This window comes from Gymnogyps californianus, chromosome 17 (genome assembly GCF_018139145.2).
Source record: "Gymnogyps californianus isolate 813 chromosome 17, ASM1813914v2, whole genome shotgun sequence".
NCBI lineage: Eukaryota > Metazoa > Chordata > Aves > Accipitriformes > Cathartidae > Gymnogyps > Gymnogyps californianus.
In genome coordinates, this window is record NC_059487.1 from 16,228,068 (window position 1) to 16,240,260 (window position 12,193).

General features: G+C 42.7%; 1 protein-coding gene across 1 annotated transcript in view; it reads right to left on the minus strand.

Annotated features, from left to right (window-relative positions):
- Nucleotides 1-6,788, minus strand: part of RTEL1 (regulator of telomere elongation helicase 1) — a 52,610-nt gene extending 45,822 nt beyond the window's left edge. The window contains 9 exon segments of the mRNA XM_050907357.1: nucleotides 751-816; nucleotides 1,987-2,071; nucleotides 2,783-2,858; nucleotides 3,107-3,167; nucleotides 3,774-3,848; nucleotides 4,180-4,186; nucleotides 4,795-4,888; nucleotides 5,258-5,456; nucleotides 6,627-6,788. Coding sequence (XP_050763314.1) covers nucleotides 751-816; nucleotides 1,987-2,071; nucleotides 2,783-2,858; nucleotides 3,107-3,167; nucleotides 3,774-3,848; nucleotides 4,180-4,186; nucleotides 4,795-4,888; nucleotides 5,258-5,456; nucleotides 6,627-6,728 — 765 coding nt within the window. The 5' untranslated portion in view covers nucleotides 6,729-6,788.
- Between the last annotated feature and the right edge of the window lie 5,405 nt (nucleotides 6,789-12,193).

The following is a 12,193-nucleotide window of genomic DNA, read 5'->3' on the forward strand; positions in this document are numbered from 1 at the left end:
AAAGGGGAAAAAAAACAAACCAAAACAAACCACCAAAACCCAAACAGCTATGACTGGATTTCCACCCATTTTTCAACGCAAAAAAAGATGTTCTGATGAAAGGAGCACATACTGGATGCAACTCTGCAACTATCTCTAGTCAAACATAGCACACCCTCTGATGGCCTGCTTACTGAAAGAAGAACACACAATCGGAAAATGAACTTTGCAGCTGTTTAGCTGAAATCCCACTGGGAGGTTGTTCATGTGGCAGAAAAAAGGGACATATTTCAAATGTTCCTTTGTATTTCATTATTTAGGCAAAGGGCTGCAGTTTTGAGCCAACTAAGAGAAAGATCTCATAATGCAGCGCTTTTTTTTTTTTTTTCTTTTTTTCTTTTTCTCTCTATGAGTGAAGACTTGGAAATATTACAAGAGTCACATTTGCCATCTACTGCACTTGGACAGCTGATGCAGCTGAGCTTCAAGAATGGATCTTTCATGATTTCTTACACCCTGGAAGAGAACTCTCCAAACAAGAAAATGAGCGCCCTCATAAATCTGGAGATCCACCCCTCAGGAAGACACTATCACCTTGTAGAAAATCACTACAAAGCTTTAACTGTCATGGAAACAAGAAATGTTCGTGATAACGAACGTTAACAACATATAGCCAAGTACAGATTTTACAGACTGTTTGTAATAGGGCACGGGTCTGTTTTTCTCTTTGGATGAAGTCTGAAAAATGGCAACAGACCAGAAACAGCTTACCACATTGTGAGCTTCATCAAGTATTACCACAGCCCCCTTCAGGTCTAAGTTGTGCGCTCTCCGGCTCTAAAGATGAAAAAGAGAATGAGGGAATGGATAAAAAGGCCACCAAGAAATATAGATTTGACTGAGAAATTGGCCCAGATTTGGGGTTTCATGTACTCTGAGGTTTTTTGGGGGTTTTTTGTTTTTGGGTTGTTTTTTTTTTTTGAGACTACAGCAAGTAATCGCTGTGGCTACTTAATATATAAACCACAGAATCGTTTTCTCTGGAAATGAAGGTGCTAAAAATTATCGTGTAGAAGTTTATGGAGGTTACAACTGACATTGTACTAAGGAAGCAAACAGATGTACCATACTAGGATGCACAAGTTTATCAGAATTAATTTCAGTCACTGTTTTTGCCGATAGGGATCTGGGAGGAGCGGGGTGTGAAGCAGGGGGATTTGCCTTGTTTTTACAAATTTATGCTTGTGTCGTCTTTGCAAGAAGTGGATGCTCTGAAAACAGCCCCAGCAGTACCAGACCACATAACTCCATTTCATAATGCTGCTTCGCTTAAGGTGGTCAGAGATTTTTTTTAATTTAATTTTATTTTTTAATTTATTAAACATTTGGTCTTTTTGCCTTTTGTAGCAGTAGAATGTAATCTGACTTTTACTGTAATTCATTAATTACTCCAAGTTGCACGAAGATGTCAGCAGATTTCTTTCCTCAACAGAGTTTTCAAAGGTTTCATTTTCTATCCATGAAATATGGACAACTTATTGCAACAGCTTGTTTTACAAAGCCAGCAATTATTTCCAAGAGAGATGTCCAGTCTCTACTGAAAACGTTTCCTTATTCTAGAAATCATGCAGCTGGCTGCAGAAACAAAAGTGTCTCAGAATGCATGCAAAACCACTGCACAGTATGCGACTGAAGATTTGTATTCAGGAGGTATCACCAAACAACAAGGGCATCACATTCTGCAAAGCTAATTCTATAAAAATAGCAAGACCTCAAACAAAAAAGAAAAAAGAAAATATTTCTTAACTGTGGGAAAGAACTTTACAGAGGAAAACACAAAATGGCATCCTCTATGGTTCTGAATTTGAACTGGGTTTTGGTTAGTTTTGAAGTATACCACATAACGCATTCACTTGCTCTGCATCAGTTCTTCACAGCTTATCCACTAAAAGCCAATATAAGATAAATAGAAGAATAATTGCATTTAAAAGCAAAGATATATGTTACCTTTGAGTCTAGTAAATAGTTGTAAGGCATAAAAATAATATCTGCTTGCTGCTTCAGGCTTCGAGAGAGATAATAAGGACAAGCTCTGTTTAAAAAAAAGTAGTACAAACTATGAAGTAATACTTGCAGAAATATTAAGAGTGCATCAACATTCATGTACTCTGTTTCATACTCTCAAGGATTTCTAACCAACCTAAGGAGTTGAAACTGGCTTGTTTAGTTTTAGGGCAGATGGCTAGCTCTACACACAGAAGACAAGTAAAAAGAAGTGTAGAAAATAATACCTAGCTGTGCAGCTCAACAAAACAAAGAAAAAATAAATTAAAGGAGAAAGAGCGGCATTCATCACTGCATTATCATTTCACCCCTTTAGACTAGAAGTAAATGCTGCACTAGACTATTTTATCTCAACAAATCAGTCACCTCATCCTCTTAGATCTGAAACAAAACTGCAATATCATTTGTCATGTCAGATGATATTGGTAGCCTCTGCTCAAGCGAGAAATAAAATATTGGTGAGCCTGACTGATCTGGTTCAGTCTTTACACAAGTAAGGATTGAAATAAATTGCTGTATGATGAAAACTGCAGTAACAGAAGTTAAGGCTTTAGTGCCCACGTGACTTTGTTGGAAACTGTCTCTGCAACATATATAGCTACTCCACTTTGCTCTCATCATTGTTCTGCTACTTTAGTGTATGTCAAGTTCATACCAAGGTACTAATAAAAATGAGCAGAGAAATAGTTTTCACTATTTTCACAAGTAAGGGGGAGGAAAGTCAGAGGGAATCATTTACCTGTGCTTGTTTCCATTTTTAACCAAGTCTTCGATATCCATGATTGATTCAATCAGTTCTTTCTCTGTACTCTTTTCTGTGAAAAATTATATTACAACCACAAGCTTAGGTAAAGGTATCAACACAAAGATTTGTTGTTACCCTGATCATCACACTCATCCACTTCCTAACATTTCATTCTTTAAAGACTTTAATGCAGAGCAAAACACACACGCGCGCACGCATGCACAGGCAGATTCTGCCAACTCTTCCAAACTTCTCTACCTGCCTAGCAAACCTCTCCCTCTCCAAAAAATAGGGCTTTCCTTCCACAGCCAAACTCACCTTCCACATTGTTATAGAAATGACAAGCACGAGCCATCACTTTCATTCGGCACATGTAGATCTGTAAAATATAGTATATTTTAGCCAAGAGTAGCACAGCTTGTCAAGCACTGAAAAGCATGTTAAGGGGTGAAGAGCTATTAGTTTTCTGCTACACCAGCTAATGAATAAATGCTAAGCACAGTTCTTCAGTTTTAAAATCATGTGTCCCTCTGTCCACCTTAAAAGTTAGGCTTTCTTTCACGCAGCACAGAACGCTCAGATGCTCAGAGGAAGTTTTGTTATATTTTGCCACTAATACTTTTCAAAACAGTAATCTTTGATATTGTAAAAATAACAGGTAAATCAATCACTGAAGCACTATTCTGAAATTATTGTTGCTCTTGAAAAACACTGAAGTGGCAGATCAGAAAGTAAACTGCAAACTATTAACTCTCATGTTCTACACAACAACATCCTTCTCTGGATGGAAAATGCTACCAGAGACTCAGAATTAAATTTTGCACTCACAAAACTAGAAACTAAAAGTTCCTTGAAACACATTTAGAACTACTACGTTTCCCTACAGCCTCCAGTAGTTAATGTCAGAGTTAAGAATTACACACCGTACACCAAAAAAAACACCTCCATGTTCTCACTGTGCATGCTTTCAAGGCTCTGTTCTCACCTGCATGTGGTTGCTCTCCTGTCGCTTCACTTCAGGATTGATGCAAAGCTGCTCTCTGGAACCCAAAACACATATCTTGGCCTGTTCAAGCAGAATACACAAAATTGATGTTAAAAATAAAGCAAGAAAGAAAAACACAGTTGTACATGCCTAGGTTTGGTATAATATATCAGAAGTGAAAGGTTCAGGAGAAATAGATGAGCCCAAAATAAGGGTGAGAATCAGAAACAGTAAGTAAGTTAGTTTGCTTGTAACAGCTATATATGTTATTTGACTTTATGGTACTGCATTTCCCTGGTAGCAGTGGGTGGTAATAAGCAGCAGTTTACAGCAGGAGGTAATGAGTAGCAGCTTCCATCATCCACCATAAAATCTGGGTTCTGTTATGACAGTTCAGCTGAAGAACCTGGGGCCTGTCATTTATTACAAGCTATTCCAAGCTGGCTGTGATTTTTAGAGTAAGGTTATGACAAGAACTAATGCATTACAAACATTCACAATACCTTTTTTGCTTATTACAAGGCTGTATATTTACAAGAAACATATAAACAAATGATTACTGCCTGTCCAAAGAGCTCGGTCTACACACAGGCATGTCAACAGCTGAAAACGTGACAGACATTGGTATAGCAAAAACACAAAGTTCTTCATAGATTTACATCAGCCTAAGGAATACAACTTTGTAACAGCTTCCCACTGCCTTAAGGAAATGCCCCAGGAAAAAAAAAAAAAAGAAAAGAAAAAAAAAGGTAATTTTAGAAGTAAATGTGTGAAGTAAAGAACCAAACCAGATCAAATTCAGGAAATTCAATGATCGAAGGAGATAAGAGAAGCTGTGAAGTATGAAAAAAAAGCCAAACCAACAAAGAAATCCAGGCTCTATACATGCACATTAAGAGAACTACATTTCACTGGATATCATTTTTTTATACATTCATCCACATAAACTCAAACAATAACTAAATCAGCGGGTTTCTCCACCTTCTCTTTGAATAGGAACATTATCCTAAATCATATTTACCTGTAGACTGTGTTCTTTAATTCATTAATGACCTGTGTAAGTTGTGAGTGAGTTCTGGAGGCATAAATTATTTTCGGAATGTCAGTGTAATAAGCTGCCAAATAGAGGAGAAGAAAAAGCAGAAAAACATTATTAGCATGGAAAGAAGAACTAGAGGTATTATTAGCCTCCTTTCCCAGCTGGTACTATGGTAACAGTTTGCCTTGTAGAGACAGCAAGAAATTTTGTCATCTAACTATTCACACGCACAAAATGAGCTAAATGAGTTTCTAATGTTCTAAGAAAAATTAAAAATATGTAGAACGCCTTTAAAATCTATAAAATGGTAAAATCGTGCTTCAGCTGCTAAACAATGGCTCCATGACTTTTATAATTACATACTTATTACAAGAGATAGGTGAAAGCAAGTGCTCATTAACACTCCTCTATCGCTCCTACCGAGCATAAAAATCACAGTACTTACTTGGGATATCAGCATCTGTGGCAGCATTGCCCCAGGATGACATGGGTCTCTCAGGAAAGAGCTCCACTCCATTCATACGCTGCGCAATTTTGCGGGCTGAGATAGTATCTTTAAAGTGTTCCCGCCAAGCCAGAGTGGAACACAGCAGGCAGAGGGTCTTTCCTGTGCCTGTAGGGCTCTCCAAAATGCCATTTACCTTCTTTATTGAAGAGAAATAAAATAAAAAGGGAAAAAATGAGTGACTTGGAGATTCAACTAGAACAGGTCTTTGTGCGGTACTGCATACCCTCAGTATAAGAGCAATCACCATCTGGTAGACTCTACCATACGACAGAAACACACACATACCCCACGTAAGGTTGTTATAAATGCACGACCTGCAGGACCCTCTAATCAACTTAGTGAGGCTCAATCTAAAACCCAGAGCCAGCTATTTTCCTTTATCGAGCAGAGGAATTCTCCACTCTTAGAGCAACTAAAGTGCATCACATTTCAGCATAAAATACGTTAAAATATTAGAAGTTACTGCAAAGAAACCCAGAAAGTGACTCTTAGATTACAGACTGCTAGTTTCCTTTAGAATTAAGACTATATCCCACGTCATAGGTTAGGCAGAAAACTTTGCCAGCACTTTTAATGCCTTGTCCTACTGGATGTTACAATTTTAAAGTGCATAACAATACTACAAGTTGCAGAAAACCTAGCAGCTGAGCTTGCACTGCTGTGACAACTCGTGTTCAAGTGTATGAAAAGAATTTATATATAGGCTTACAAGCCTTTTACTTTAAAACCAGGAGGTACCAAGCAGGAACCAAGCCACTGCCCGTGACATGGATGAATGCTGAGCCACATGGAAAGCCAAAGCTTCCACAATAAGCTTGTTTGATCTCTCAGAAGAACAGGGACCACGGAGATCTGTTAACCAACTCCAGAACAGAGATAACTATTGTAAAAAACATTTTCTTATTTGACGTTCATTCAGTAAGATTATCCTATGAGAGATAAAATGAAAAATTACACTACTAGTCCAAGGACTAACAACACAAAACCAAACCCCCGATAGCTAAGGACAGACTGCATGAACACAAGGACTACTTGCTTAGCTCTTCTTCCTTTTCCCAAGTTAGGCAGAAACACCCTACCTACATTTCCACTGTCTGCCGCCTGCACACTTCTGGGTTTTTAATAACTATATAGTAAAATGAAAATACAACTAAAAGAAGGTCAGAGAAGATTTGGAAAAGGCAGGATACGGTCAACAAAAAGTAAACTTGAATTGCGACAACCTCTTCTTAGAGAAGTCCTTTATTACTTAGAAATAAAACGCAGCAAACGAACCGCACCGCCTCCGGGCGCGGGGGGCACGCACCTTCTGCAGACACTCCAGCACCTTGGCCATGTAGGCTTCCTGGCACTCGTAGGGTTGGAAGGGGAAATCCACCGTGATGCCGTTCAGCGTTACCTTGGGCATGCTTCTTGTCACGTCCCTGCAACGAAGCGCAGGCCCGGGATTTACCCTGCTGCCACACCGGGAGGAGGCCGTACCGCCGGTGTCACGTAGAGCGACGAACCGCAATCGGGGCAGGTTCATTTGCACGACGAAATGCCGAAAGGCCCGATTTTCGCTTCATATTTCGGGACGGGACGTTACCAGCGGACCCGTACCGCAGCCCGGGCAGAAGGCTCACGGGCACTCGGGGTCCGGCCGCGGCGATGCGGAGGAAGCCGGCCCGGCCCGGCCCGTGGCCTAGGACCTCCCGCCCTCTCCGGTGCGGCCCGGCCCGCGTTCCCGAGACCCCCCGCCCGCTCGGGCCCGCGTTCCCGGAACCCCCCCGCCCGCTCCGGCGGCGGTTGCCATGGAAACGCGAGCAGAACGGCGACTTATCCGCTCCTCACCTCCCGCTCCACCGTTCGGAATCCCCGCGCCTGTATCACGTGCCCCACTCCGCCTGCCCCGCCCCTCACGCACTGTGCGTAACTTCCGCCGGGCACTCTCGCGAGAGCTGCGCCGTTGCCTAGGGAACGGGGTGGGGAAGCGGCTGCGGGCTGCCGGTGGGCCTTGGCCGTGGCGGCGGGGCCTGGGCCGGCGGGGAGCTGAGCGGGGCCGGGGGGTCTGGTGCCGTCTCCTGTGAGCTGCTGTGGAGGTCCGAGGGGCCCCGGGCAGAAGGGGACCAAGTCCGGTGGGATTTGGGCTCTGCCGGGCCTAGAGGGAAGCGGGACCCGGGCCTGGGGAGAGGCCCCCCACCCCGGTCAGACGCTGGGTGGATCAGCTGGAGGGTCCCTCAGCCGCTTCCCCCCGCTGTGCTCGGGGCAGAGGCCAAGGTTTGGCCCCGAAGAGGCAGGAGATTGGCTGTTTGGTTGCTAAAAGTGGGAAAGCGGCTGCCTTTTTAAAGCCTCTCAGCCCTGTTTGGCTCCCCTGGAGCGTGTGAGCGCTCCTGGGTGAGGGCCGCCCGGGACTGGCGTTCCTCCCCATCATCAGCGGCTCAGGGGAGCTGTGTGATAAGCGATGCCCTTGGCTCGAATTTGTCTCCAGTGCACTGCTGTGCTTTGTGTTGCGCGTGTGCCACCCCTCGGCGGTGCTGCGTACGGGAGAAGGCAGAATACTACAGGATTCTTTGTTGAAACTCTCAGCATTTAAGATATGAGGGTTTCTGTGTCATTATGTTGAGCCTTGTAGCTTCTGCCTTAAGAACAGTGATGAATTCTGCCGGGTAGCTTTCGTTAGGGGTGAATGTGGCGCTCCTTTGTTCCCTGCCTTGCTTCAGCACGATCCTTTCAGCCTTCAGTTCCCTGTCAGTGTATCCATGCTCATGGCCAGGAACGGCTGCGGCGGCATTTTGGTTGCTCAGGGTTGGTTCCACATGCGTGTGATTGTAGTGAACTCTGAACTGCTCTGGATTGATGGATTACTCGGTTTGTAAGACTCAAGTGTTTTAATAAATGGATAGGCATGGTTTACCTGGGTCCCCAAATTTTGCAAAACCATAGTTTATGGAGTTTTATGAGGAAGAAGGTAGGAAGAAAATATTTTACACGCATCTGTCTGTACTTTATTGCTGCATCTCACGCTGGTAGATGCTTACTGCGTAGATGTAGAACAGGATGTGGCTTGTTTTATTGTAACTTTAAAACACCTTTATTCCTAGCAAGCTGCACAGCTTGTTTGTATGTAGAAGTGTTCTAATATTTAAAGAAAGAAAAATAACTGTTAAAAGGAACAGACCTTAAACTTCAGTGTACTATGTAATCTGTTCTCTTCTCAGACTTCTGGTACATTCTGTGTCTTCCAGGTGTTCGGTTAGGGGAGCTTACAGGTTTTGCTGTTGTGGTTGCCAGCCTTTAAACTCCTTGAGCTGAACTTGCCTGGATTGTAAACTGTCTTTAATCGTAGCGAATGGGCTAGAGAGCACTGAGTTATTCCTTCGGATCTTCACAGCGCTCCACACAAAATGTAACAACGGATTTTGTTCGTGTTTCTGACTGTGTGAACTCTTTAACTTGATGCCAGTTATGCAAAATTAAGCTGCAAAAGAAATGGCTTTGTAAAGATTGTAAAATGAGAGTGTGGGATAAAGTATTTATAATGGAGAATAAAGGTTTAAAACTCCTCGTAAATATATGGAATACGGTGTCATTATTATTTCCTGTAAATATATCTTTCCTACATTGAAGAATAATATCCATAGTGTATCAGATCAGATTATTTTAACTTATTTAAGTGATGTTGACTGAAGCAGTGTTACCTTCTGAGAGAGAAGAGCTGGAAGGTTACCAAACCCAAAAAGGAGTGTGAGTCAGCAGATGCGCTGGTGTCCAGCGGCAAACATGAGTCAGCACCGGCTGAGGGCTCTTCATCCTTCTGGAGGGTTGTTCCTCTGCACCATTTACCTTACCTGACCTGCAGCGCCAGCATTGGCAAGGCTGTCTTCAGCGTTGCTACGCCAGTTTCTTCTAAAAACTGAGAATGGAGAAAACAAAATTTTCTATGTTTAAAGAGAAAAATTTGTATCTTACTAAGGTTGCAAAAGAATCGTGAAAGTTTACTGAAGCTACAGTGTCTGTTTATGTTGGGATATAGACATGATAAAGGCCGGCGTTGGTCTTACACCTGGATTGTCCTTCTGGTGTTTGGCTCCCTAGGATAAACCCTGAGTTCATATACGGCAAGAGTTTGGAGAGGGCGGACGAGGGAGAAGAGGAGAGGTTTAAAAAATCTGTGAGAGCGGCACAGGGCATTATATGAAAGGCCAGTCCCTATACCCATAACAGCACCTACGTGCTACCCAGACAGCAGGAACCAGGGCATCTCCACTGCTCGCTCGTTAGTGGATGGTGAAGATCTTGAATGATCTTTCATTTGAAGTGGTGCCTTCAAGGGAAAAAAAAATGTACAAAAGAAAAACCTTGGAAAACACGATCCTTAAACTCTGTGGGGAGGTGGGTGTGTGAGTGACTGAACCGAACTGCAGAGATCCCGGCAAGCAGAAAGCTTGTGCGGTACAGAAATACAAAGTGAATAACCTTCGGTTTTGTTCAGAGGCCGCCTAGGCAGGATTCCTCTTCCCAGACGAGCGAGAATCTTGAGGAATGGGACAAAAGAGCTTGAAGAGCAGCAACGACCGGCTGTGAAACTCCCGCAGTTCACATGAAGGTTATTTTTCCCCTTTCAGATAGGAGAAGATTAAGTTGCCATTCATTGTCTTTCTGAGGAGATGTAATGGTTCCCATAGCAACAGTCTACAACTTTTGTTTGACCACAAAATTATTTGATTCCTTTGAATCCAGATAATCCAGAGCCTTTCCATCTCTTTACTGTTGGGAAATAACAAAATAGCTTCCCACTGTGACCCTCCAATTTTAATCGCAATCATCCTGTTATTAGGAAGATGAGTAAATACTCATTTTGCAGATGAAGAAACCGAAGCAGATGGGATTGGTGATTTGGTGGAGGCCAGAAGGAAACCACCGGAGCAGAGTTCACAGCTTCACGTGTTCAACATCTGCTGCTCTTCACCATTTGTCGTTGCTCACTCATCTAGCTTGGCACTGCTGACTTTATGTACACGCAATACCCGTTGTAGCTGAGCAGGCCCTGGGGTGACCTGAATTCCCAGCTTCCTTTACACCTCTACGTGACTGAATTAGTACAACTTTTCTTCTTCTTCTTCCTGATCCCGATCCTTTGTACAACTTGGCCTCATTTCTCAAGTGCACGTGATAGATACTAAAGAGGAAACATCAGAATAACCCTCTTGTTTCTCTTGCCTTCAGGGAAGCGTTTTCCTGGGTTAGTGCTGATGTTGCTGGCACTGGTTTCTCTCCCTCGATTCTTTTTCTCCTTTCTCTTGTATTATTTTACAATTTCAGGGGGTTGACTGCTGCCCTGTGTGGAATTTTTATTATTATTACTATGTCATGCCAACTAAGGGAGCTTCTCCCAGCTTGAGACTGCAAATGGTACTGGGAGGTCTCACGCCAATGCCATTGCCCGGGTACCGTGAGTTACAGCATCCCCTATCGCAGTTCATGCTCCTCCTTTCAGACCGGATGATTTTCATCTTTCAAGGTTATTTCATTAGTCGCTAGATAAAATTGTTCCCCAAATATCTCTTGTTGCAAGCCATGCTTCTGCCAGGCTTGCAGCCACAAATAGCAATATAAAGTGTGCCCAGCCCGAGACCCTTCTGGTAACAACCACACCTTGCAAATCTTCCTCGGTGATCCGCCCTAGGTGAATGTTGCCTGTACTGAAACATGAGGATTGGTACGGGTCCCTGTTTTGGGAGAATGTGTTGAAGAGAGAATCTTTTCTGTCAGTTTGGGAATTTTTCTTTTGTTTTCCACGTTGTTGAAAGTACAAGTTACTGGAAGAAGCCCTTCCTATATCGAAAGACATCTAGGAATATTTAATTGTTAAAAACGTTGAAAATATTTGCAATGAGGTAGTGAAAGAAGTGCATGCTACAAAACCAACTTCTTTGCTGATTCTCCATGAAAATCTATTGTTTCCTGATAGTCTGCCTGGTTAGGTGTCGTGTGTGATGAAGGCACAGGACACATTAGCCGAATACTCACCAATTTTCCCTAATCCCCATCTTGAAAAAAAAATACCCGGTGCCTTCTGATGCTCCCTAGTGAAAATCAGGGAGAACTTGGAAAGATAGTTACATTTAAAATAAGGAAGATGTATCGCCCAGTGTTACAGATGGATCCAGAATTAACTGTATTAACATTATTTATAGGACAGGTTATCTAGAAAGTGTGAACAAAAAGGGTATGATGTGTGGGGTAGCCACATAAATCGTTTGTTCACCATTTTTCATACAGTGTATTCCACTGGGACACATGCCAGGGCACCTTGAAAGCATTCTGTACCTTTTTCTAAATAAAAGGAATAAAATGCATACCGGATTTATACCCAGAAGATCCAGAATGTCGCAAGAGGTGGACAGACCCTCTCAGGTCTGCTGGGTAAGTCAAAGCCAGAGCTCATCCTGAACAGAGCAGGGAAATTATTCCAGCGTTCAGGTGCCTGGGATAGCTGCCTTCATCTGTTAATGGGGAGTGTGTTTTTGAAACACATACAATTCAGCTTGCTGGCTTCAAGATAACCTGTAAAGTCTTAGAGATTCAACCCAAGGAGAAAGGAGAGGGAGCTGCAACTACAAAACAAGCCTTGGACAGAACAGGGAGCAGTTAATGGTAATAAAAAAGCTCCTGTTCCAAACATGCGTTGAAAATCTATGGCTAGTGTTAATACTATTCTGAGTCAGAGTTATTTTCTATAATTATTTTTTTCTTTTTATGTACAGTGTTGAAGGAATAGGACACTTGGAGATCGGGGAAAAAAATTAGGAAAAAAGGAAAATCTCTGTCTTTTTAAACTGAATTTAGTAGGCACTGCCTGTGGCTTCTGCCCCCGGCCAAGCCAGAGCG